General features: G+C 44.1%; 1 protein-coding gene across 1 annotated transcript; it reads left to right on the top strand.

The window, feature by feature from the left end:
• On the top strand, positions 1 to 23,851 carry MSRB1 (methionine sulfoxide reductase B1). The gene is made up of 4 exons (XM_082261848.1): positions 1 to 177; positions 11,021 to 11,163; positions 11,667 to 11,781; positions 23,468 to 23,851. Exons 1-4 carry the CDS (start codon positions 123 to 125, stop codon positions 23,497 to 23,499), a joined length of 345 nt encoding a protein of 114 aa, XP_082117974.1. The 5' UTR covers positions 1 to 122; the 3' UTR covers positions 23,500 to 23,851.
• Positions 23,852 to 25,537: the final 1,686 nt, after the last annotated feature.

The following is a 25,537-nucleotide window of genomic DNA, read 5'->3' as shown; positions in this document are numbered from 1 at the left end:
AAGTAGTTACCGCCCACTCCCGTAGCAGTCTATTACACAACGTGCCGCTGTGTACCCCAGGCAGTGTGCGGGGACGGTGTCCGGAGAGGGTCAGGTTCGGAGCTGTGCGGTGGAACGTCGCCATGTCGTTCTGTTCGTTCTATGGCGGAGAGAAGTACAAAGATCACTTCGAGAACGGTAATAGAGGAGGAGGGTGTGTGTGTGTGCTGGGTATAGGAAGAGCTCAGTGTATACTGTCAGCCAATCAGAAAGTTGCATCATCTGTCACATGCTTGGCAATATTCTGATTTCATCATCTATCATTGATTCTCCTCCCCTATCATTGATTCTCCTTTCCTATCATTGATCTCATCTCCTATTAATAATATCATCTTCTATCATTCTCATTTCCTATCATTGATCTCCTCTCTTCTCCTATCATTGATCTCCTCTCCTCTCCTCTCCTCTCCTCTCCTCTCCTATCATTGATCTTCTCTCCTCTCCTTACTTCTCTCCTCTCTTCTACTATCATTGATCTTCTCTCCTCTCCTCTACTATCATTGATCTTCTCTCCTCTCCTCTACTATCATTGATCTTCTCTCCTCTCCTTACTTCTCTCCTCTCTTCTCCTATCATTGATCTTCTCTCCTCTCTTCTGCTATCATTGATCTTCTCTCCTCTCTTCTACTATCATTGATCTTCTCTCCTCTCCTTACTTCTCTCCTCTCTTCTCCTATCATTGATCTTCTCTCCTCTCTTCTACTATCATTGATCTTCTCTCCTCTCATCTCCTATCATTGATCTTCTCTTCTCTCCTTACTTCTCTCCTCTCATCTCCTATCATTGATCTTCTCTTCTCTCCTTACTTCTCTCCTCTCATCTCCTATCATTGATCTTCTCTTCTCTCCTTACTTCTCTCCTCTCATCTCCTATCATTGATCTTCTCTTCTCTCCTTACTTCTCTCCTCTCATCTCCTATCATTGATCTTCTCTTCTCTCCTTACTTCTCTCCTCTCATCTCCTATCATTGATCTTCTCTTCTCTCCTTACTTCTCTCCTCTCATCTCCTATCATTGATCTTCTCTTCTCTCCTTACTTCTCTCCTCTCATCTCCTATCATTGATCTTCTCTCCTCTCCTTACTTCTCTCCTCTCATCTCCTATCATTGATCTTCTCTTCTCTCCTTACTTCTCTCCTCTCATCTCCTATCATTGATCTTCTCTCCTCTCCTTACTTCTCTCATCTCATCTCCTATCATTGATCTTCTCTCCTCTCTTCTCCTATCATTGATCTTCTCTCCTCTCCTTACTTCTCTCCTCTCATCTCCTATCATTGATCTTCTCTCCTCTCCTTACTTCTCTCCTCTCATCTCCTATCATTGATCTTCTCTCCTCTCCTTACTTCTCTCATCTCCTATCATTGATCTTCTCTCCTCTCCTTACTTCTCTCCTCTCATCTCCTATCATTGATCTTCTCTCCTCTCCTTACTTCTCTCATCTCCTATCATTGATCTTCTCTTCTCTCCTTACTTCTCTCCTCTCATCTCCTATCATTGATCTTCTCTCCTCTCCTTACTTCTCTCCTCTCATCTCCTATCATTGATCTTCTCTCCTCTCTTCTCCTATCATTGATCTTCTCTTCTCTCCTTACCTCTCTCCTCTCTTCTCCTATCATTGATCTTCTCTCCTCTCCTTACTTCTCTCCTCTCATCTCCTATCATTGATCTTCTCTCCTCTCCTTACTTCTCTCATCTCCTATCATTGATCTTCTCTCCTCTCCTTACTTCTCTCATCTCCTATCATTGATCTTCTTCTCTTCTCTCCTTACTTCTCTCCTCTCATCTCCTATCATTGATCTTCTCTCCTCTCCTTACTTCTCTCCTCTCATCTCCTCTCATTGATCTTCTCTCCTCTCTTCTCCTATCATTGATCTCTTCTCCTATCATTGATCTCCTCTCCTATCATTGATCTCCTCTCCTATCATTGATCTCCTCTCCTATCATTGATCTCCTCTCCTATCATTGATCTCCTCTCCTATCATTGATCTCCTCTCCCATCATTGATCTCCTCTCCTATCATTGATCTCCTCTCCCATCATTGATCTCCTCTCCCATCATTGATCTCCTCTCCCATCATTGATCTCCTCTCCCATCATTGATCTCCTCTCCCATCATTGATCTCCTCTCCCATCAATGATCTCCTCTCCTATCAATGATCTCCTCTCCTATTATTGATCTCCTCTCTCCTATCATTGATCTCGTAGAATGTTCTTAGATGTGGGGGTCTGTCAGCCTCTTGTAAAGCCGATTTTAGCCAATGGAAAGCCTATTTCTTCCCACTCACATTATATGGCGCAGTGTCGGGTGTCACACATGTGCGTGTTTTCTGCATGTTGTTGCGCTTCCCTTGTAGGCCGCCCATTCATTGAGCTGCACTGCCCTTGGCCAAGAATCCCATGCACTTTTTGTTGAGCTACGTGCAACTTTTTAACAGTGTGGTTTTTGTGAGGCTATTATCATTGGCACACCATGCATTTTTTTTTTTTCTTTGTGCGCTATGTGAATAAAATCAATCACGCATTCACGGGCTACTCCAGTGGGAACGCCACCTAAAATGAACGTTTTTCTAGCATTTTTCAGGCGCTTTTGTTGAAGTCATCAGGGACCAAAAATGGTGGACTGTGCCCCGAAGAATCTCGTGGCCTTCATCACAATCTGAGTGACAAGCTTCTGATTTATTCTCCCTGGAGAAGAGACGCCTGAGAGGGGACATGATAGCAATTTATAAATACCTCAATGGTGATCTTAGCATAGAAAAAAAAGCTATTCAGTCGCAAGGATTGCATGAGGACTCGAGGGCATACAATGCAATTGAATGACAGTTGTGCAGACATGCAACACTGTACCCAAATTTAATTGTTATCATTTGATTCAAACAAATAGAGCTTTCTTTTGGTGGTATTTAATCACTACTGGGGTTTTTATTTTTTGCTGAACAAACAAAAAAAGACCAAAAAGTTTGAAAAAAAAAACAAAAAACAGTTTTTATTGTTTGATATAAAATTTTGCAAACAAGTAATTTTTCTCCTTCATTGATGGGCACTGATAGGCTGCACTGATAAGGTGGCACTGATGGGCACTAATAGGTGGCAATGATAGGCACTGGTAGGTGGCACTCATTGGCATTGATAGGTGGCACTGGTAGGTGGCGCTGGTGGGCACAGATGCTCCTCCTCTTCAGGCCGATGTTCCTCTGACAGCAGCTGGCGATATGCTTTTTTTTTTCCCCTCACACTGACAGCTTGAGGAGAAAAAACAAAAGCTGATCGCCCGCTGCTCTTTACATCACGTGATCAGCTGTCATTGGCTGACAGCTGATCACATGGTAAGGGGCTGGGACCGATCTCATGGACTCGCTGATCACAGAGCGAGCCGTGTGTGCTCCGCAGGCAGCGTACATGGACGCCCTCCCAGCAATTAAGGTCCGCGCTGTAGCCGTCTTTCGGCTATAGCGTGGACGGGAAGAAGTTAAATATATATATATATATGAAAAAAGAATGAATATTTTCTACCTTCACATTATATAAGACCTATCTCTTTAAAAAAAAAAAAAATAATTATAATTTCTTCAGAAATTTTGTCCAAAATGAATTCTGATCCATGTCTTTGGTAACATCAAATCCCAATAATAACCGGTTCACACTTCAGCGATGCAGGAACGCTGCCAATATACAGCGTGTTCCCGCATCGCATCCGCACCCCTGCCAGTTCACACTGACATATGCAATATGCTGGGGATTTCAATTAAAAGTTAACGACACCCCCAGTTGCGATCGCATATCGCAGTGTGAACTGCAAGTTCGCACAGAATCGGATCGCATTAGTTTGAACCACCATGCGATCCGATTCTGCTGTGGATTAAAAAAAGGGTCCTGTGCGTGTTTAGTGCGATTGCGGTGCAAATTCAGCCATACAAACTGTATGGCTGAATTTGCACCGCACAGATATTGCATGTAATTTAGGAGCAGTGCGCTCTGAATTACATGCGATCTCTGTCATCGCACAAATGTGAACCGGCACAAAGTGTATATTGATTGATTTGTGTGAAAATTATAGCGTCTACAAACTATGGTGTATATATACTTGAATTTTAAGTATTTTTGTTTCCTTTAACCTGTTGTGCTGCATTAACCACTTTACCACCGGAGGATTTTGCTGTCTTACGTCCAGGCCACTTTTTGCGATTCGGCACTGTGCAAGTTTAACGGACAATTGCGTGGTCATGCAACGCCGTACCCAAACCAAATTTACGTCCTTTTTTTCCCCACAAACAGAGCTTTCTTTTGGTGGTATTTGATCACCTGTGCGATTTTTTTTTTTTTCGCTATAAACAAAAAAAAAGTGTAAATTTTGAAAAAATAATATTTTTTCACATTTTTTATATGAAATTCCCCCCCCCCCCCCCAAAAAGATGGAAAAATCGATTTTTTTTTTTTTTTTTTTTTTTTTTAATTTTTGGCCAATTTGTTTTCTGCTACCTAAGTTTAATAAAAAAAATCACAATAAGTGTATTTTAATTGGTTTGCGCAAAAGTTATTGTGTTTACTAACTAAGGGAAAGATTTCTGTCATTTTTGGTGTTTTTTTTTTTTTAACGAGTAATGGCGGCGATCCGCGTTTTTTTTTTTTTTTTTTTTTTGCGGGACTGCAACATTGCGGCGGACAGATCGGACCCCTGACTGACATTTTTGACACTTTTGGGGGTACCAGTGACATTACTGCAGTAATCGTTACTGTAAAAATGACGCTGACAGGGAAGGGGTTAATTTTATTGGAGAGGGAGGGGTTAATGTATGCCTGGTGCTTACTGACATGTGTGGGGGGAGGTGACTGAGTGACACAGGGACAGATCGGATGTTCAGCTATGCTGAACCCTGCAATGTGTCACTGTTTGTAACTTGGGAGATCCGCCCGCTTTGTTTACACAAGTGGGCGGATCTCCAAACTCGATTCCCCGACGATCGGGGAAGAGCAGCGGCGATCACCGCTGCTCCTCCCCTGGCCGACTCCCGCTGTGACTGAATACAGCGGGAGCGAGCCTCCGGCGGCGCGCGATCGCCGCCCACAAGGGGAGGAGTCCAGCGACGTAGGTCTACGTCTCTGGACGGAATCGAGCCACTTTGCCGCAGTACAGTCCCAGTGACTGTTCGGCAAGTGGTTAAAGGAGTTGTAAAGGCAGAAGGTTTTTTTTATCTCAATGCATCCTATGCATAAAGATAAAAAGGCTTCTGTGTGCAGCATCCCCCCCTCACCCCCTTAATACTTATCTGAGCCCCATCTCCATTCAGCGATGTCCTCGAGTCCCTCGGCTCTCCGGAACTCTCCCTCCTGATTGGCTGAGACATAGCAGCAGCACCATTGGCTCCTGCAGCTGTCTATCAAATTCAGTCCGCCAATCAGGAGAGGGGGGGGGGGGGCTGAACCGAAGCTCTGTGTCAGAATGGACACACGGAGCTGCAGCTCAGGTGCCCCTATAGCAAGCTGCTTGCTGTGGGGGCACTCAACAGGAGGGAGGGGCCAGGAGCAGCAAAGAGGGACCTGAGAAGAGGAGGATCGGGGCTGCTCTGTGCAAAACCAACTACAGAGGAGGTAAGTATAACATGTTTGTTAATTAAAAAAAAAAAGACTTTACAATCACTTTAAGGCTCATGTTAAAGTGGGTTACAGGAAGTCATCACATTTTTTTATGATTTTTTTATGATTAGACTTCCAATACATCACATTATTAAAGAATGCAAATAATTCCTTTTTGGCAATGCGGCGCACCAGAACACCTAGTACGTGGGTTGTAGTGGGTTGCGGCACTCTATTGTACAGTGCATTGGAGCGCCATTCACAATGAATGAGTGTGTGTCCCTCCCGGCATAAAAACCAATATATCTGGTTCCCATGGAATGATTGATGTTGTATGTGCAGGCAGGAACATGACTTGTGTAAGTTACAGGGAACTCTTGTGTCAGTTAGGGAGGGGGTGTATTTGTTCAGGTCAATGACATCCGATGCCCCATAGAGATACATGGGGCATCCGTTCAGATCCACCTAAAAAACTGACGGGCAGATCTGAACGGTCCGCATGCGTGAAAGGGGCCTTCGTTGTTCCGGCTCCTCTCCTGTACTAAAATGTCTTACTCTGATTTCCCTGCACACTGTGCAGTGTTAGAGCCTGCCTCGTTTCCTGTCCAACATCTCTAGCCCCCCCCCCCCCCCCCCCCCAGCCTGCCTGTGCGCACATATCGTTTGCCAAAAAAAAAACTGCAAAGCCCATCATTTTATTCCATAGGGCCTCTGCTAAAACTAAATATACAGTGCCTTGCGAAAGTATTCGGCCCCCTTGAACTTTGCGACCTTTTGCCACATTTCAGGCTTCAAACATAAAGATACAAAACTGTAATTTTTTGTGAAGAATCAACAAGTGGGACACAATCATGAAGTGGAACGAAATTTATTGGATATTTCAAACTTAACAAATAAAAAAACTGAAAAATTGGGCGTGCAAAATTATTCAGCCCCTTTACCTTCAGTGCAGCAAACTCTCTCCAGAAGTTCAGTGAGGATCTCTGAATGATCCAATGTTGACCTAAATGACTAATGATGATAAATAGAATCCACCTGTGTGTAATCAAGTCTCCGTATAAATGCACCTGCACTGTAAGAGCAGGTTCACACTGGGGCGACTTGTCAGGCGACTTGGTCGCCTGACAAGTCGCTGTGGGTCGCCTGCCATAGATTAGCACAGGACCGGTTCTAATAGGAGCGACACAAGTCTCTCCGACTTAGAAAAAGTGTCCTGTACTACTTTGGGGCGACCTGGAGCGACCTGCATTGACTTCAATGATATGAAGCCCGTGCATGTCGCTCCGAGGTCGCGGTGCGCGCTGTTCACCGCGACTTCACATGTCGCCCTGGCAAGTCGGGTCGTCTGTATGTGAACCGGCTCTGATAGTCTCAGAGGTCCGTTTAAAGCGCAGAGAGCATCATGAAGAACAAGGAACACACCAGGCAGGTCCGAGATACTGTTGCGGAGAAGTTTAAAGCCGGATTTGGATACAAAAATATTTCCCAAGCTTTAAAAATCCCAAATGGAGTCTGCTAAAGACCTGAGACTGGGACAGAGATTTGTCTTCCAACAAGACAATGATCCAAAACATAAAGCAAAATCTACAATGGAATGGTTCACAAATAAAACATATCCAGGTGTTAGAATGGCCAAGTCAAAGTCCAGACCTGAATCCAATCGAGAATCCGTGGAAAGAACTGAAAACTGCTGTTCACAAATGCTCTCCATCCAACCTCACTGAGCTTGAGCTGTTTTGCAAGGAGGAATGGGCAAAAATTTCAGTCTCTCGATGTGCAAAACTGATAGAGACATACCCCAAGCAACTTACAGCTGTAATCGCAGCAAAAGGTGGCGCTGCAAAGTATTAACTTTCAGTTTTTTATTTGTTAAAAAAGTTTGAAATATCCAATAAATTTCGTTCCACTTCATGATTGTGTCCCACTTGTTGATTCTTCAGGAAAAATTACAGTTTTATATCTTTATGTTTGAAGCCTGAAATGTGGCAAAAGTTTAAGGGGGACGAATACTTTCGCAAGGCACTGTATATAATGTTTGGTGATTCAAAGTAATTTTCTAGCACAAAAATGTTGATTTTTTTTTTTTTTTTTTTTTTTTTTTCAGTGGGTGAATGGTTAATGCAGGAGAGACTAAGGATGTCTCTTCTGCATTACAAATCGTGTACTGTGTTGTTTTTTTATTATTTTTTTTTGCTAACGTTCCCCTTTAAAAAAAAAAAGTGCACTTTCTCATTAGATTCTGTGTTATGCAATGTATCAATGCTTGCTCAGGATAAAAACGAATAATTACACCAATAACTGTGGTCACCTATTAATGTACTAAGGAGGAACAGTACAGACGTGTATTCCTGGAAGGCACTCAGTGATTTTGGTTAGTTGCAATATCAGTGTCACAACAGGGCTTGAGCCGGGCGGTATCCGGACATGTCATTTGTATAGGGAAGTTTACTGACCACATGGAATGGTGCAAAGCTATGGGGTCACTTCATTGTCTATCCTCTTCTTCTTGTGACTGTGCTATGAAATATGTGCACTTCATCAATATAGAAGTACATAATAACAGAATATATACCGGATTTATCAGTGTATAACACACACTTTTTTCCCCTGAAAATCGGGTGAGGGTGCGATATTTTATTTTGGCTGCCTTGGAGGGGGGACGAGCGCTGTCAGATTACATAAAAAGAGGATCTCCTGTTTACTTTGGCGGCCTCTGTAATACGAAGTCCCATTTCCTGGACTGGCATTGGACCAGTGTTCTGATGGGCACTGATCCGGCTGCATTTTATGAGGCTGGATTGATGGGCTCTGGTGAGGCTGCAGATGGGCACGGGTTTGGCTGCATTTTATGAGGCTGCAGATGGGCACGGATCTGGCTGCATTTTATAAGGCTGCAGATGGGCACTGATCTGGCTGCATTTTATGAGGCTGCAGATGGGCACGGATCTGGCTGCATTTTATGAGTCTGCAGATGGGCACTGATCCGGCTGCATTTTATGGGACTGCAGATGGGCACGGATTTGGCTGCATTTTATGAGGCTGCAGATGGGCACTGATCTGGCTGCATTTTATGAGGCTGCAGATGGGCACGGATCTGGCTGCATTTTATGAGTCTGCAGATGGGCACTGATCCGGCTGCATTTTATGGGACTGCAGATGGGCACGGATCTGGCTGCATTTTATGAGCCTGCAGATGGGCACGGATCTGACTGCATTTTATGAGCCTGCAGATGGGCACGGATCTGGCTGCATTTTATGAGGATGCAGATGGGCACGGATCTGGCTGCATTTTATGAGGCTGCAGATGGGCACTGATCTGGCTGCGTTTTATGAGGTTGCAGATGGGCACTGATCTTGCTGCCTTTTATGAGGTTGCAGATGGGCACTGATCTGGCTGCATTTTATGAGGTTGCAGATGGGCACTGATCTGGCTGCATTTTATGAGGTTGCAGATGGGCACTGATCTGGCTGCATTTTATGAGTCTGCAGATGGGCACGGATCTGGCTGCATTCATGAAGCTTCAGATGGGCACTGATCCGGCTGCATTTTATGGGGCTGCAGATGGGCACAGATCTGGCTGCATTTTATAAAGCTGCAGATGGGCACTGATCCGGCTGCCTTTGTGAGGCTGCGGATTGGCACTGATCTGGCTGCAACAGTGAGGCTGCATTGATGGGCTCTGGTGAGGCTGCAAATGGGCACTGATAAGTCTGCATTGATGGGCACTGACCCTTATTTTGCTTCAAAGTTGTTTTTTTTTAAATTTTACGTTTTTTTTTTTTTTTTTTTTTTTTTCCCCTGAAACTTCCCTCTTAAAATTAGGGTGCGTGTTATACGCCGATATATACCGTACATAAAATTAAGCAAAATTATACACAACAATAAAGTGTCAAATATTCCAAAAATATTTTTGCATCATAGAAAAAATGTTTTTTATAAAACGTCCCATGCAATCTAATCTTCATTCAGTGCAGTAAATCCATGCATAAAGTTTATCAGAAAATGTCCAACTTAATAACGGAAATCTATAAAATGTCACATGCAATAAAAATACATTGCAGTCTGTCACTTATCCAAAACGGTAATAAAGTGGCGCTGTTTCTAGGAATGTTATCTTCTCATTTCCTCCTCTGCACCCGGAGTCCTTCACCTTTCACACTGCCAACCTACCACACATAAACTTCTTCAGGCTTTATTCATATGAACAATCATAAATAGGATAAGTGCAGCACTAAGGGGCTATATATGCATAGCAATATTCTAGACATCAAGGGAATAAAGTGAAACTAAACAAAACAGTGTCACAAACAAAAAACTAACAATCTTCATTAATGAGATAACAGAAGAAATGAAGTCTTTGTTGAAAAAAAGTCCATATAAGGACCAGAGAGTCCCAAGTGAAAAGGTGACTTATGTAAATAGTTGTTGTGATGATAGTGATAAATTCCAACACCAGCAAAGGTAATATGAATGCGCTCACCGGAGATGATGGACCCAAAATTCCATATAGGCTATGGGTCATTCAGAGCAGATTAAGGTAGCACGTCTCTTCAAACAGCATACAGTTTCCCGATGTAAATGCCAGGATGACCAGGATAATCAGCAGAAAGACACCCAGACTTCCAAACGGATGGTGTATACATGAAAGTAAGTAACCAAACCGTGCAAACATAGCGTAAGGCCTCTTTCACACGGAGCGGATCGTATTGCGATCCGCTCCGGCACTTTTTTTTTTTTTTTTACGGACACGGATGACACTTGTGTCATCCAGTCCGTATGTCCGCATATCATCCCATCCGTTTGCGGATGATATACGGACATAATGTATGTCTGTGTGATTGCGGATGACAGCCGACATCCGATTTTGCGTCCTTTCCGTTTTTTTAAACGGAAGAAAAATAGGGTTCTGTTCCGTTCCAAAAAACGGAACAGAACTGAAAGGACACAAATCGGATGTCAGCGGATGGTCATCCCCTGACATCCACAATCCCATTGACTTACATTATGTCCGTATATCACCCGCAAACGGATGGGGTGATATACGGACATACGGAACACCTGTGTGAAAGAGGCCTAAAACTGTTTCCCAAAATGTATTAAAAGAAAGAAACACACTTACAAAGTCATCATGTAAGGCAACGCATGTAGTGAAGTGACGCGTTTCATCCGATAGGATATAATCATAGGAGAATTATTTATTTATATGAAAGCAACCATATCCTTTCCAGTGATTAAATAATAATAATAATAAATATAAAGGCAACCATATCCTTTCCAGTGATTAAATAATAAATATAAAGGCAACCATATCCTTTCCAGTGATTAAAAAATAATAAAAGCCTGAAGAGGAATGGAGATTTCTTTAAATGATTTCTAATACTTTCTGCATTTGTGTCTTTCTATGATCAGGAATATACGTGTGTACCAAATGTGGCTATGAGCTCTTCTCCAGCCGCACCAAGTTTGAACACTCGTCCCCGTGGCCGGCCTTCACCGAGACTATCCATGAGGACAGCGTCTCCAAATATGTGGAACGGCCCAATGCTCTTAAGGTAAGAACACCCACATGGATTCTAAAAACGGCACAACCACCAGGGTATTGTCTGCAGAAGATTGTACATGACTATAATCCATAGGGGTCTTCATTTAAGATACAAGGTCTCTACTTGTCAAGCTCTGATAGTACTGAAGGAGTGCTAATTGGCCATCCAATCAACATCGCGCAAACAGAATCGTGGGATGCATGACGCCCAAGAAGGTACAGGAGCTTCTTCTGTGCGTCATGCGTCCTGCGATTCTGTTTGCGCGATGTTACCGCGATTCGGCAAGCAGAAATCGCAGCAACATCGCACAGCGTTTGGGGTGCCATTGCATTCACGGGCATCGCACAGGCGTCCCGCAATTTGCATTGATTCCGGATCACGGGCAGAATCGCGGTGATTCTGCTCATGATCCGCTACGCCCACATGTGAACGTAGCCTTAATTTCATCACTGTATCCTTCACATTTTTGCTTGGGGTTTTCTGCACTAAGTCATGTCACTTTACTCCTCCAGGTCTCCTGCGGGAAGTGCGGCAATGGACTGGGCCATGAGTTTTTAAATGACGGGCCAAAGAAGAACCAGTCCCGCTTCTGAATATTCAGCAACTCGATTAAGTTCATCCCCAAAGGTAACTATCAAAGCATTCTTAAAGTGGGAAGAATAACATATTGCGCTATTAACCCTTAAACTGAACCGCTGCAGGCACCACAATTTTACAAAGCATTGTACAATTGTAGAAAAGGTTAGAAAGTGCCGCGCTACATTTAGGGATTTGAATATCCACATTAATCAGTGAATGTAAATAAAAATAAAAAGAGTCCAAAAGTGACATCAGCAAAGAAATCTTTTAGAAATGAAAATCATAAAAGTGTTGAACTTCAGCTTTGATAGGAGGGAACCAAGCCAGTCCGTAAAGAGGCACCCTGGTGTGTAAGCAGCCACCTCTCTGTCTCGTAGGTTAATCATCATAAAAATAAATCTTAACCACTTAAGCCCCGGAAGATTTTACCCCCTTCCTGACCAGGGCCTATTTTGCGATTCGGCACTGCGTGACTTTAACGGACAATTGCGCGGTCGTGCGACGTTGTACCTAAACGAATTTGACGTTCTTTTTTTCCCACAAACAGAGCTTTCTTTTGGTGGTATTTGATCACCTGTGCGATTTTTTTACTTTTTGCGCTACAAACAAAAAAAGAGCGTCAATTTTGCAAAAATAACAATATTTTTCAAATTTTTTTCTATGAAATTCCCCCCAAAAAAATGTAAAAATCAAAAGTTTTTAACATTTTTGGCCAATTTGTTTTATGCTACCTATGTTTGGTAAAAAAAATAGCAAAAAGCGTATTTTGATTGGTTTGCACAAAAGTTATTGCGTTTACTAACTAAGGGAAAGATTTTTGTTGTTTTTTTTATTTTTAACGAGTAATGGCGGCGATCTGCGATTTTTTTTTTTTTTTTTTTTTTTTTTTTTTTCTTCGGTACTGCGACATTCCGGCGGACAGATCGGACCCTTGACTGACATTTTTGACACTTTTGCTATATATATGCACTGTTACTGTAAAATTACACTGGCAGTGAAGGGGTTAACTTTTTTTTGAGAATGTGTGTCCCTAGGGGCCTGATTCTAACTGTGATTGGCTGTGGCTTGAGGTGTAGGAACAGTGATCAACGGTCCTACATAGTAGAACCGTATGATCACCATTCAAACACAGGGGAGAATGACAGGCGGCTTGTTTACATTAGCCGCCTGCCTTTCTCCCGCTGTCACGGACGGTCGCGAGTGACCGGCGGACATTGGGTCCGCCGGACACACGTGCGGGGGGGTCCATGACTGTGCCTCCGGCGCGCGCTCGCTCCCTAGACCCTCACAGGCTAGCGACGTAGCCCTACGTCGCTTTGCCTGTGAGGGGCTGACTGCCGACGTAAATAGTTGTGCGGCGGTCGGCAAGCGGTTAAAGTAAGACCATAAATGAGAGACCCTCACATCTTTAATCTATGCATGTCGTGAGATAGGTGTAGGAGCTTCCATTGAAGATACTAGTTTCCTGGCTGTTTCTTCATGACTTATGAATGACAGACTTGGAACATACATGCTATAAATAGGCCAGGAAAGTGTCAGCATTCCTTATATCTATACTGGTTCTGGGTCAGCAGTTCCTAGTGTAGAACCAATGTACAGTTGTGCTCATAAGTCTACATACCCTGACAGAATTTATGATTTATTGGCCATTTTTCTGAGAATATGAAGGATAACACAAAAACTTTTCTTTCACTCATGGTTAGTGTTTGGCTGAAGCCATTTATTAGCAATCAACTGTGTTTACTCTTTTTAAATCCTAATGACAACAGAAACGTCCTAAATGACCCTGATCAAAAGTTTACACACCCCAGTTCTTAATACTAGTGATCGATCGATATTTTGGCCAATGCGTATCAGTATTGGGCGATATTGGCCAATATTTTCGTACATTTTATAAAAAAATTTATTTTTTGACAGGTACTTTTTGTGGAAGGATCTGGGGGTCTAGAAGACCCCAAACCCCTCCTCCGCACTTAAAAGTATTCAACAGCTAAGTTTGGCTGTTTTGAATGCTGTCATTTTTTTTAGAATCTGGCGTCAGACAGTACCCGGAAGTGATGTCACTCATGACATCACTTCCGGGTTTTTGCTTGAAGACCCGATCAGAGCCGAATGCGGCTTTGATCGGGTCTTCGGCGGCCGTGCAGGCTGGTTGCCCGGGTCTCCCAGTGGGACGGGAGACCCGGGCGAGCGGTGGGGGGGGCTGTCCCCTCCCGCTCCTTGTAATGACCGCCGAGCGGCTTCTCAGCCGCATCGGTTGTCATTAAAAGACAGCCGACCGTCGGCTATGGATGCCGGTACCAAGGTGGTGCCTCTAGCTGCAGGCATCACTCCGGTACATCGGTAACCTCCGGGGGCCGATTCCGATATATCGGGAAAAGTGCATATCGGCCCTCAATATATCGGTTGATCACTATTTAACCACTTTGCCTCCGCTCACATTGCTGCTACTGCAGCAATGTGGCTCGTTATCGTCCAGCGACGTAGACCTACGTCGCTGGACTCCGCCCCATGTGGGCGGCGCGCGCGCGCCGCCGGAGGCTCGCTCCCGCTGTGTTCAGTCACAGCGGGAGTCGGGCCAGTGGAGGAGCAGCGGCAATCGCCGCCGCTCTTCCCCGATCGTCGGGGAATCTAGTTTGGAGATCCGCCCGCTTGTGTAAACAGAGCGGGCGGATCTCCTAAGTGACAGATCGGAGTGTTCAGCATAGCTGAACATCCGATCTGTCCCTCACTCACTCAGTCACCTCCCCCCCCCCCCCCCACACACGTTAGTAAGCACCAGGCATACATTAACCCCTCCCTCTCCAATAAAATTAACCCCTTCACTGACAGTGTCATTTTTACAGTAACAGTGCATATATATAGCACTGATTACTGCAGTAATGTCACTGGTACCCCCAAAAATGTCAGTTAGGGGTCCGATCTGTCCGTCGCAGTCCCGCAAAAAAAAATCGCAGATCGCCGCCATTACGTGTTAAAAAAAAAAAAACACCAAAAATTACAGAAATCTTTCCCTTAGTTAGTAAACGCAATAACTTTTGCGCAAACCAATCAGAATATGCTTACTGTGATTTTTTTTTTACCAAACATAGGTAGCAGAAAACAAATTGGCCAAAAATTTTAAAAAATTTCGATTTTTACATTTTTTGGGGGGAATTTCATATAAAAAAAATGTTAAAAATATTGTTATTTTTTCAAAATAAACGCTATTTTTTTTGTTTATAGCGCAAAAAGTAAAAATCGCACAGGTGATCAAATACCACCAAAAGAAAGCTCTGTTTGTGGGGAAAATAAGGACGTAAATTTCGTTTGGGTACAGCGTCGCACGACCGCGCAATTGTCAGTTAAAGTCGCACAGCGCCGAATCGCAAAAAGTGGCCTGGACGTAAGACAGCAAAATCCTCCGGTGGTAAAGTGGTTAATACCGTGTATTGCCTCCTTTAACATCAATGACAGCTTGAAGTCTTTTGTGGTATTTGTGGATGAGGCTCTTTATCTTCTCAGGTGGTAAAGCTGCCCATTCTTCCTGGCAAAAAGCCTCCAGTTCCTGTAAATTCTTGGGCTTTCTTGCATGAATGGCAGGTTTGAAATCTCTCCAGAGTGGCTCAATGATATTGAGGTCAGGAGACTGAGATGGCCACTCCAGAACCTTCACTTTATTCTGCTGTAGCCAATGACAGGTGGACTTGGCCTTGTATTTAGGATCATTGTCATGTTGGAATGTCCAAGTACGTCCCATGCGCAGCTTCTGGGCTGATGAATGCAAATTGTCCTCCAGTATTTTTTGATAACATACTGCATTCATCTTGCCATCAATTCTTACCAAATTTCCTGTGCCTTTTGTAGCTGACACATCCTCAAAACATCAGCGATCTGTTTGACTGCCAGGGAACTAGCATCCTCAAAAAGCAGAGATTGGCATGCAGAATTCTCACATGGCAAGGGTGTTCTATAAAGTCCCAAAGCTAAAAAATGGCATGGCTCATGACCGCTAGTTACTCAACCAGATGCCTAGGCATTTGGTCATGTGATCTGGGAAGGATCAGCCATTCAGAACCTAACTGTTTCCGTCGTCCCCGGCTTTTGGCTGTGTGTCTGGTTTCTCTGGGATCTCAGAGCGAGTAGTCAATCATCCTTTGGTGCAGTTTCTTTGTTTTTAGCTCCCCAAGCTAAAGGAAGCCCCTTCCTTGCATCCAATGTATATTTACCCAAATCAGATACATGTGGCCTGCAGGAGTCTTTAGCACCTCCATCCAAAATCTTCTATCCCTGGCCGATGCCTGTACAGACGACCCCCCCCCCCCCATAAAATTCTGTGCGGCCATCTCCTGAGTTCATCCTATATCAGAAAATAGACCCATGGAAGTCTGTGGGGGGTTCAACTGTGCAATTACAAATATTATAGCCTTTTCAGAAGGAGGTTGGCAGAGGAAGGCCCATATTACTTTAATGTGGATCTTCAGTGTATCTAAACACCACAAAACAAAAAAACATGATTTAATTCATGTTACATATTCAAAACAATCTCCCCGTTTATCCATGACTGCTTTATTTTGTTGAGCAATCACTTTGCAAAACACCCCTCAAGCATTTCTGGCCGTGGCCATCTTGAGTAAAGGCATGTGATTCATGTAGCATTTACTTCCTGGAATCCATCTGCGCTTAGCTCAAGCAGGCATGCAGGAGAGTGTGCTTGGGTGAGTAAATTCCTTCTGCTCCCCTCCCCTCCCAAAGACTCCTGGGGTATATTACACTTCCTGGTTCTTTGCCTATGCAGGTGATAACTGAAGAAATGTAAAAAAATGTAAAAAAAAAAAACAAGTAAATATGATATACTTTCCTATCTATATACTAATCTTAGCAGCATAAGGATTACAAATAATCATTGTTGATTGGGAGAGTGAAGTTTCACTTTAGGAGAAGAGGTGGGCAAGATACCTGGGTCTTAAAGGAGCTCTATACCCATAACAACTTGATAAGCAAAGATGATGTTCTTTAGCAAGGAACATACCGTATTTTTCGCTCCATGGGTACATTCCACATTAATAATTATGCTACCAAAGTTGGTGTGTGTTGTAAATTGCCTCCGGCATTATTCCTGTTTCGCTATATTGCTGAAGCCCAGAGCCCCTGAGCTGCAGTAAATCTTAAGGCTGTCAGTAGATTGGCCTCTACATTTTCAGCACAGTGCCTAAAAATAGAACACAACTGAGCATGTGCAGAGCAGGGTGAGACAATGTATTATAGGCACTTATTTTTCACTCCCTGTCTTGGTGACCATAGACCAGTTCTAAACTAAAAAAAAATGTTTTGGTTGGAAATAAGCTTTAACCTACAAGTATATAGAGATGCCAGAGAATCTCAGCCACCTAGATGGCATACAAACTCCATGCAGATATTGGTCTTGGAAGCAAGCAATCCCAGTGCTGCAGCAAGGGAATTCTTTATTGTTCTAGCAAAACTAGGTCTTGGGCAGCCAGGCAAGCTGGTCCCTTGATGATCATACTGTGTTTGTGCGTGACGAACCTGCTCACCCTGCAATTCACATATCTGTATGGTTGATGGGTAACCTGATTATACTGTAATGAGCCGAGTCCTTCACTACTGGACTTTATACTGGTAGAAATATTTAGCAGATCAGCATTTTATTCTCAATGTCACCTGAAAGCAGCGTTGCTGTCTTGGCCATGTAATGTTGTTTTTATTTTATCACATCCAAGATTACCCCCCGATTTTATGTAGACTTTTACCCCATTTTGAGAAATGTTGAAGAACAACCACTAATCTTGGCTTTTAGGACAGGTTAACCCCTTCCCACCCACAATCTGTGGATTCATGTTGACCTGCATGATACCCCGATCTTGGGGACTTAAACGTTCCTAGAGTTGTAGTCAAGTTAAAGTGTTACTAAACCCAGAACCCGCATTCACTATATCTGCTCTCCCCAGGAGCCTGCAGTCACTATATCTGCTCTCCCCAGGAGCCTGCAGTCACTATATCTGCTCTCCCCAGGAGCCTGCAGTCACTATATCTGGTCTCCTACAGTACACAGAACATGGAAATGCATTTATTTTAGTAAATTTTAACTACTAAATACCTTTTCTCATCAGCAGTACATAGCAGTCTTATGACTTCTATCATTGTCTGGTTAAAGTTTGTTGGAGGCGTTTTCATTCTTCTCTGACTGTGCCATGAGGCTGCAGGACCCCTGACGCTCTATCTGGACAGTGCTGATTGGCTGTGTGCTGATCACATGCACTGCCCCAAGAGGAAAAAGAAAACCTCTTTCGCAATATATACCAAACTAAGCATGTGCAGACTGACTCCAAAAGCTCTGTACTACTAGGAGATGGATTAGGGACAGTGGAAGAAGGGGAGGATCAGAGAACACAGGCTCAAACAGCCTTTTTACACAATGATAAACCCCTTAGGTTCCACAGTGAGTATAACCAGCATGCTTTACTGCTAAAACAGGTGCATATTAAAAAATTAGAAAATCAAGCAAAAAGTTAATTTATTTTATTAATTCAATTCAAAAGTGAAACTCCTATATTTTATATAGATGTGTTACACACAGAGTGATATATTTCAAGCATTTTTTTTTAACCACTTAAGCCCTGGAAGATTTTACCCCCTTCCTGACCAGGGTCTATTTTTCGATTTGGCACTGCGTGACTTTAACGGACTATTGCGCGGTCGTGCGAGGCTGTACCCAAATTAGTTTGACGTTCTTTTTTTCCCCACAAACAGAGCTTTCTTTTGGTGGTATTTGATCACCTGTGCGATTTTTACTTTTTGCGCTGTAAACGAAAAAAGAGCGTAAATTTTGAAAAAATAACAATATTTTTCAAATTTTTTTAACATTTTTGGCCAATTTGTTTTCTGCTACATATGTCTGGTAAAAAAATCACAATAAGCGTATTTTGATTGGTTTGCGCAAAAGTTATTGCGTTTACTAACTAAGGGAAAGATTTTTGTCATTTTTGGTGTTTTTTTTTTTTTTTTTTTTTTTAACGTGTAATGGCGGCGATCTGCGTTTTTTTTTTTTTTTTTTTTGTTTTTTTTTTTTGTTTTTTTTTTAACTGCGACATTGCGGTGGACAGATAGGACCCTTGACTGACATTTTTGGACACTTTTGGGGGTACCAGTGACATTACTACAGTAATCAGTGCTATACATATGCACTGTTACTGTAAAAATGACACTGGCAGGGAAGGGGTTAACTGTATTAGAGAGCAAGGGGTTAAGTGTGTCCCTAGGGGCGTGCTTCTAACTGTAAAGGGGTGTGGCTAGTGGTGTAACACCAGAGACATACGATCCTACATAGCAGGACCGTATGATCTCTGTTATTACACAGGGGAGAATGACAGGTGGCTTTGTTTACATCAGCCGCCTGCCTTTCTCCCTCTCCACGGGGAGATCGCGAGTGACCGGCAGACATCGGGTCCGCCGGTCACTCGCGTGGACTGCTTAGGGAATGAGCGGGGGCGGGAGCGCACCTCCGGCGGCGCGCGCTCGCCCCCTAGAGCCTCACAGGCTAGCGACGTAGTACTACGTCACTTTGCCTGTGAGGGGCTGACCGCTGCAGTAAATAGCCGTGCGGCGGTCGGCAAGCGGTTCATTTTGTTAATTCTGGCTTACAGCTAGTGAAAACTCAAAATTCAGTGTCTCATAAATGACTATATATAATATAATATATATATATATTACATTTTAATAAATGATGTTAAAACACAGTGGACCAGCGGATGACATGGCTCCCCAAATCATCACTGACTGTGGAAACTTCACACTGGATTCTGTGCCTCTCCACTCTTCCTCCAGACTCTGGGACCTTGATTTCCAAATGAAATGCTAAATTTTCCACAGTCAGTGATGATATGGGGAGCCATGTCATCTGCTGGTGTTGGTCCACTGTGTTTTATCAAGCCCAAAGTCAGCGCTGCTGACCAGCTTTATGGAGATGCTGATTTCATTTTCCAGCAGGACTTGGCACCTGCCCACACTGCCAAACGTACCAATACCTGGTCTATTGATCACAGTATCCCTGTGCTTGATTGGCCAGCAAACTTGCCTGACCTAAACCCCATAGAGAATCTGTGGGGTATTGTCAGGAGGAAGAAGAGACACCAGACCCAACAATGCAGATGAGCCGAAGGCCACTATCCAAGCAACCTGGGCTTCCATATCACCACAGCAGTGCCACAGGCTGATCGCCTCCATCCCACGCTGTATTGATGCAGTCATTTATGCAACAGAAGCCCCAACCAATTACTGAGTGCATACTATACTGTACATGGACATACTTTTCAGTAAGCCAACATTTCTGTATCAAAAATATATATTTTTTAAGTTGGTCTTATGTAATATTCCAATTTTCTCAGATACTGAATTTTGGGTTTTCACTAGCTGCAAGCCATATTTATCAAAATTAAAGCAAAAAAAAATGCTTGAAATAGAAATTGATCAATCGTTGTGTATCCTATTCTATATAAAATAGGAGTTTCACTTTTTGAATTGAATTACTGAAATAAAGTGATTGTAAAGTCAGAAGGTTTTTTTATCTTAATACAATATATTAATTAAGATAAAAAGCCTTCAGTGTGGGGCCCCTCAGGCCCTCTAATACTTACCTGGGGTCTATCTAGATCCAGCATGTTGCAGGAGTGTCTCGGCTGCCCGCGACTCCCCTCCTCATTGGCTAAGAGACAGCAGCGGTGCCATTGGCTTCCACTGCTGTCAGTCAAAAGCCAGTCAGCCAATGAGGTGAGAGAGGGAGGCGGGCCGCGGCTCCGTGTCTGAATGGATACATGGAGCTGTGGTTCAGCTCGGGTTCCCCGATAGCCAGCTGCTTGCAGTGGGGGCACTCAATGGAAGGGGCCAGGAGTGCCGAAGAGGGACCCGAGAAGAGGAGGATCAGGGCTGCTCTGTGCAAATGCAACTACACAGGGAAGGTGAGTATAACATGTTTGTTATTTTTAACTTCAAAAAAAAAAAAAAGGAGACTTGAGTATCACTAACTTTTTAAAGAGATTCTAATTTTTGGAGATGCCCCTGCACAGACTGATTTGTTGTGGGTATAGTAACGCTTTAACTGACACTGCTACATTTTAGCCTGGACACCTCAGTATCAACATCCCCTGGTCATAAGTGTTAAAGGCACAATCCCATCCAACATGAACCTGTTGCATTTAAAGGGGGGGAGGGGGATGTGTAAACTTCTTGCTGCATTGTGCGCAGGTTTATTTTGGGAAGTGCTGAGGGCGGGGGAAGCTCAGAGCGCTTCTGTTTCTTCACCCAAAACAAGTGTACCTACCCTTCGGCCAAGACAAATCTGCTCTTCCTCCTATTCGCTTTTCTGCACCCGTTCCTCTGTTTGCTTGACACAATTAGGGCCCATTCACATTTGTTTGCAATGGCACCCATTCAAATTGGTGCGATTTGAAGTCGCAGCGATTTTGAGAAGGTGCCTGCACTATTTTGGTCCAGAGAAAGCATACTCCAGAGATCTTCAGCTGTAGCGGTCAGGTCCTGGTACTCTTCCTCCCTTAGTGCTCTGCCCAGGATTAGTTGTCAGTCTCATAGATGTCAATGTAGGCAGATAAGGCTCTCCGATTTCCTGATCTGGTTGCTTATGGGTTAGTGACTTGGAAGGGATGGAAGCCGGAGAATCAGCATAACAAGCAGGCAGTTGGCATTCTTGGAAATTTTTTAATAGCAACCATCTATGATTTTTGAAGGGCTTGTTTTTACATTTGTAGTTGAGGAGTGGTAAAACTTGGTAAGACTTGCGGTCTAGCTGCGTTTTTTGTCACCCCTCAGCCACTCCCCCTGTAACTGGGAAGGCAGCGGAAAGGAGGTGTAACATGCTGCAATGCCTTGCTTCCCATCCATGGCTGGAATTATACCCCCTGTCTTGCTTGGTGGGTGCTATTGCCTGCCAAACATAACCCATTTGAAAGAATACACACAATTGTGGCACAGTAGTGTGGCATTTAAAGGGTTAAACGGGTGGTGAGGCAGTGATACAAGCCTCCTTATTGCCTGTCAAATGCTCTCTGAAGAACGATCTAAAGGCAGATCGCTCTTCAGAGAGCAAAGCAAGTATAACCATCTCCCAACCACGCTATAGCCAAATGACAGCTACCGTGCGGTCGTCCACTTCTGGGAGGGCGTCATGTGAGGTCCTCCCATGATCGTGTCCGCTGCAATGCGCTCTGTGATTGCTGTGTCCTTAGCATCCAGCTAATCACAGATTGGGGGAAAGGGCCAATCACAGTGGACTTTTACGACGTGATCAGCTGTGTCCAATGAGAGCTCATCACGATCTAAACACAAGCTGGTTGACAGTGTGAGGAGAGGCAAGCCGATAACTGGCTTCTGTAAAAGTGACATCAACACTGATATTCTGGGCACTGAATGTCAGTGCTGCCCATTAGTGTCGGCTATCAGTGCAGCCCATTTCAGTGCCCATCAGTGCAGGCCTTTTTAGTGCAGTCACCTTTCAGTGCCCACCAGTGCAGCCCATTTTAGTACAGTCACCTTTCAGTGCCCACCAGTGCAGCCCATTTTAGTACAGTCACCTTTCAGTGCCCATCAGTGCAGCCCATTTTAGTGCAGTCATCTTTCAGTGCCCATCAGTGCAGCCCATTTTAGTGCTGTCACCTTTCAGTTCCCATCAGTGCTGCCCCTTCGGTGCCTCCTCATCAGTGCCCACCAGTGCAGCCTCATCAGCGCACATCAATGAAGGAGAAAAATTACCTGTTTGCAAAGTTTTATAACTGACTAATGGCACTTTTCCACTGCAAGTACCGGCTCGGCTCTACTCGGCCCTGCTTGGCCCGGTTTGCTTTTCCACTGCTGGTACCGCATGGTACGGTGTTGGAACGGTTCGGTACGATATGGTTTGCTTTCCCAAAGTAGTACTAAAGTTAAGTGGGTGGGATAACAACGATTCTCTGACCAATCAGTGGCTAGTAGTGACTGCATGCAAAGGATTGTGGGATATGGTACCGGGTATGGTACCTCTTGGAACCACAATCGAGGTGGTACTGTTTTTGAGAGCCATACCGTTCGGTTCCATGCAGTGGAAAAGCGCCGCCGTACCGTACCTACACCGTACCATGCGGTACCAGCAGTGGAAAAGCACAAAAGCGAGCCAAACTGTTCAGTTCCATGCAGTGGAAAAGCGCCATTTGAACATTTGTTTTTTCAAAATTTTCGGTCTTTCGCAAAAAAAAAAAAAAAAACCTCAGTGGTGATAAATACCACCAAAAGAAAACTCTATTTGTGTGGAAAAAAAAATGATAAAAATTTCAGATGGATACAGTGTAGCATGACCGCGCGATTGTCATTCAAAGTGCGACAGCACTGAAAATTGGCCTGGGCAGGAAGGGGTGAAAGTGCCCAGTAAGCAAGTGAATGAGCGAGGCCTTAGGAATTTTTTCCTTTTTTTTTAAGACCACATTAATCATTTGTGAACTTTTATTGAATTGATATGTTTCTGATAGTGATTGGAAAGGAATTTATATCAGGATATTGCCTTGAGCTATGCATATGAGATATAAATCCGTGAGCTGGGATTGGTTGCAGGAGCCCATCACATCCTGCACTGTGCCATTTATCTACTTGTTCCGGAGCGGTAAGACTTGTGGTACAATACAGGAGACTATAAATAGGTTGATTTCCTGGAATAACGATATAAACCCTTTAATTGTCTTCTCTCCTTGTTTAGACAAAGTCGACGGGGGAGCAAATCGAGCTTAAAAGACCACAAATGTATTAAACAGGGATGTGCGGAACTTTTCCTGACAGTCCATCAGCGGATGAATCGGCTGTGATAAACCCTTAGCGGACGTCTCGGCTGAAGATGATACCTGCTGGCATCAGACGTGGTTCAGGGCCTCCCGCTGGACGCACCCACAATGCACCTGCAGTTTGAATGTAGCAATAGCAAACATATGGTCACTTTGCCACAGTTTTCCCATAATTGCCTTTTTCTGATCCAAGATAATTTATTAGTGGACACTGCTCCGGATACCAGTTGGCCTTGGCTGTCATGTAACAAAGGGATGAACTGTCTGTCTTCCCAAAGCAACCAGTTGGATTTTTGTTTACTTATTCACTATGGCAGTGCAATGCAACCCAGATTACCCAGCCATATATCTGTTGCTGCATATTGCACATGTTTGATAGAACATTTATTCTGATGTCATGCTCCCATACAGGACTGAATCTGATGCAAAGTGTTCTCTGGATGAGGTGGGCGATGATGTCACACTCTCTCCACCTCATCCAGTCAGAGAATGTTTTACATTCTTTGAGAAAATGCAAAGCATTCTCTGATTGGCGCCTGTGCTGAGCAGGGGAATGCCTGTGTTCAGGTTTCAGCAGGCCAGTCGCTCAGCATGGAATCTCGGAAGCCGTGGCTACATCAATGATTTCCAGCTTCTAGGGCAGTAATGGCGAACCTTGGCACCCCAGATGTTTTGGAACTACATTTCCCATGATGCTCATGTACTCTGCAGTGTAGTTGAGCATTATGGGAAATATAGTTCCAAAACATCTGGAGTGTCAAGGATCGCCCTCACTGTTCTAGGGGGATTCCGTAGGGTGTGGTATATACATAGTCCAAGCTGGTCCAATGCAACTATGTAAAAAAAAAATAATGCCGCGCCCTCCGCTGTGGTATGGCGGGAGTGCTGCCGCGCCCTCCGCTGTGGTATGGCGGGAGTGCTGCCGCGCCCTCCGCTGTGGTATGGCGGGAGTGCTGCAGCGCCCTCCGCTGTGGTATGGCGGGAGTGCTGCCGCGCCCTCCGCTGTGGTATGGCGGGAGTGCTGCCGCGCCCTCCGCTGTGGTATGGCGGGAGTGCTGCCGCGCTCTCCGCTGTGGTATGGCGGGAGTCCGGCCGCGTCCCATAGTTTTGGAACTACATTTCCCATGATGCTCATGTACTCTGCAGTGTAGTTGAGCATTATGGGAAATGTAGTTCCAAAACATCTGGGGTGTCAAGGTTTGCCCTCACTGTTCTAGGGGGATCCTGTAGGGTATGGTATATACATAGTCCAAGCTGGTCCAATGCAACTATATTAAAAAAAAAATGGCATACCTGGAAGTCTTCTTTCACCACTTCCCGCCAGCAGTATGCATATATGCAGCCTCTCTGTGGCTGGGCTCTTAATGCAGAGCTGCCGCATATTTGCAGCCCTTTGTAAACCAATTACCGCGCTTAGAGTGCGCTCCCGGCATGGTAATTGGCGGGTACTGGAAAGCTACCAATGCATACTTGTGATAGGGAGCTTTCCGATCATGTGACAGCCAATCACAGCAGAATGCCCACCTCCGCTTCCTGGCATTTAGAACTTCTTGAAGGGCGGGGGGGTTCATGAAATTGTTTAAATGGTTGTGATTTTAATGGTAATTGTGTGTTCTTATCATAATGAAACATTTCCAAATTTAAAATTGAGGTACTTTGGTGGGGAAAAAATAACCAATCCATAATCTATTCAAAGTTGAAATTTCTGGACTAAACCTTACATAACATATTTTCCAAATCACAGGAATTATTTTAATAAGAACCACAAAACATTATTTTTATACTGTGACATCTTTTGATTTTTACTTGAACATCCTCCAGAATACCTCTTCTTTTTTTTTTTTCTACCAGAGCCTTACAGCTACCTCCTCTGTGTAGTATGGCCTGAGTCTTGCTGCACCCTGCAATGAAGTATAGCCTGTAGTATGGCGGGAGCGCGGCCGCGCCCTCCGCTGTAGTATGGCGGGAGCCCGGCAGCGCCCTGCGCT

Source organism: Pelophylax lessonae, assembly GCF_965119305.1.
Source record: "Pelophylax lessonae genome assembly, chromosome: 6".
NCBI lineage: Eukaryota > Metazoa > Chordata > Amphibia > Anura > Ranidae > Pelophylax > Pelophylax lessonae.
Note: the sequence above shows the minus strand (reverse complement) of the source record. Positions and strands in the feature narration are given on the sequence as shown.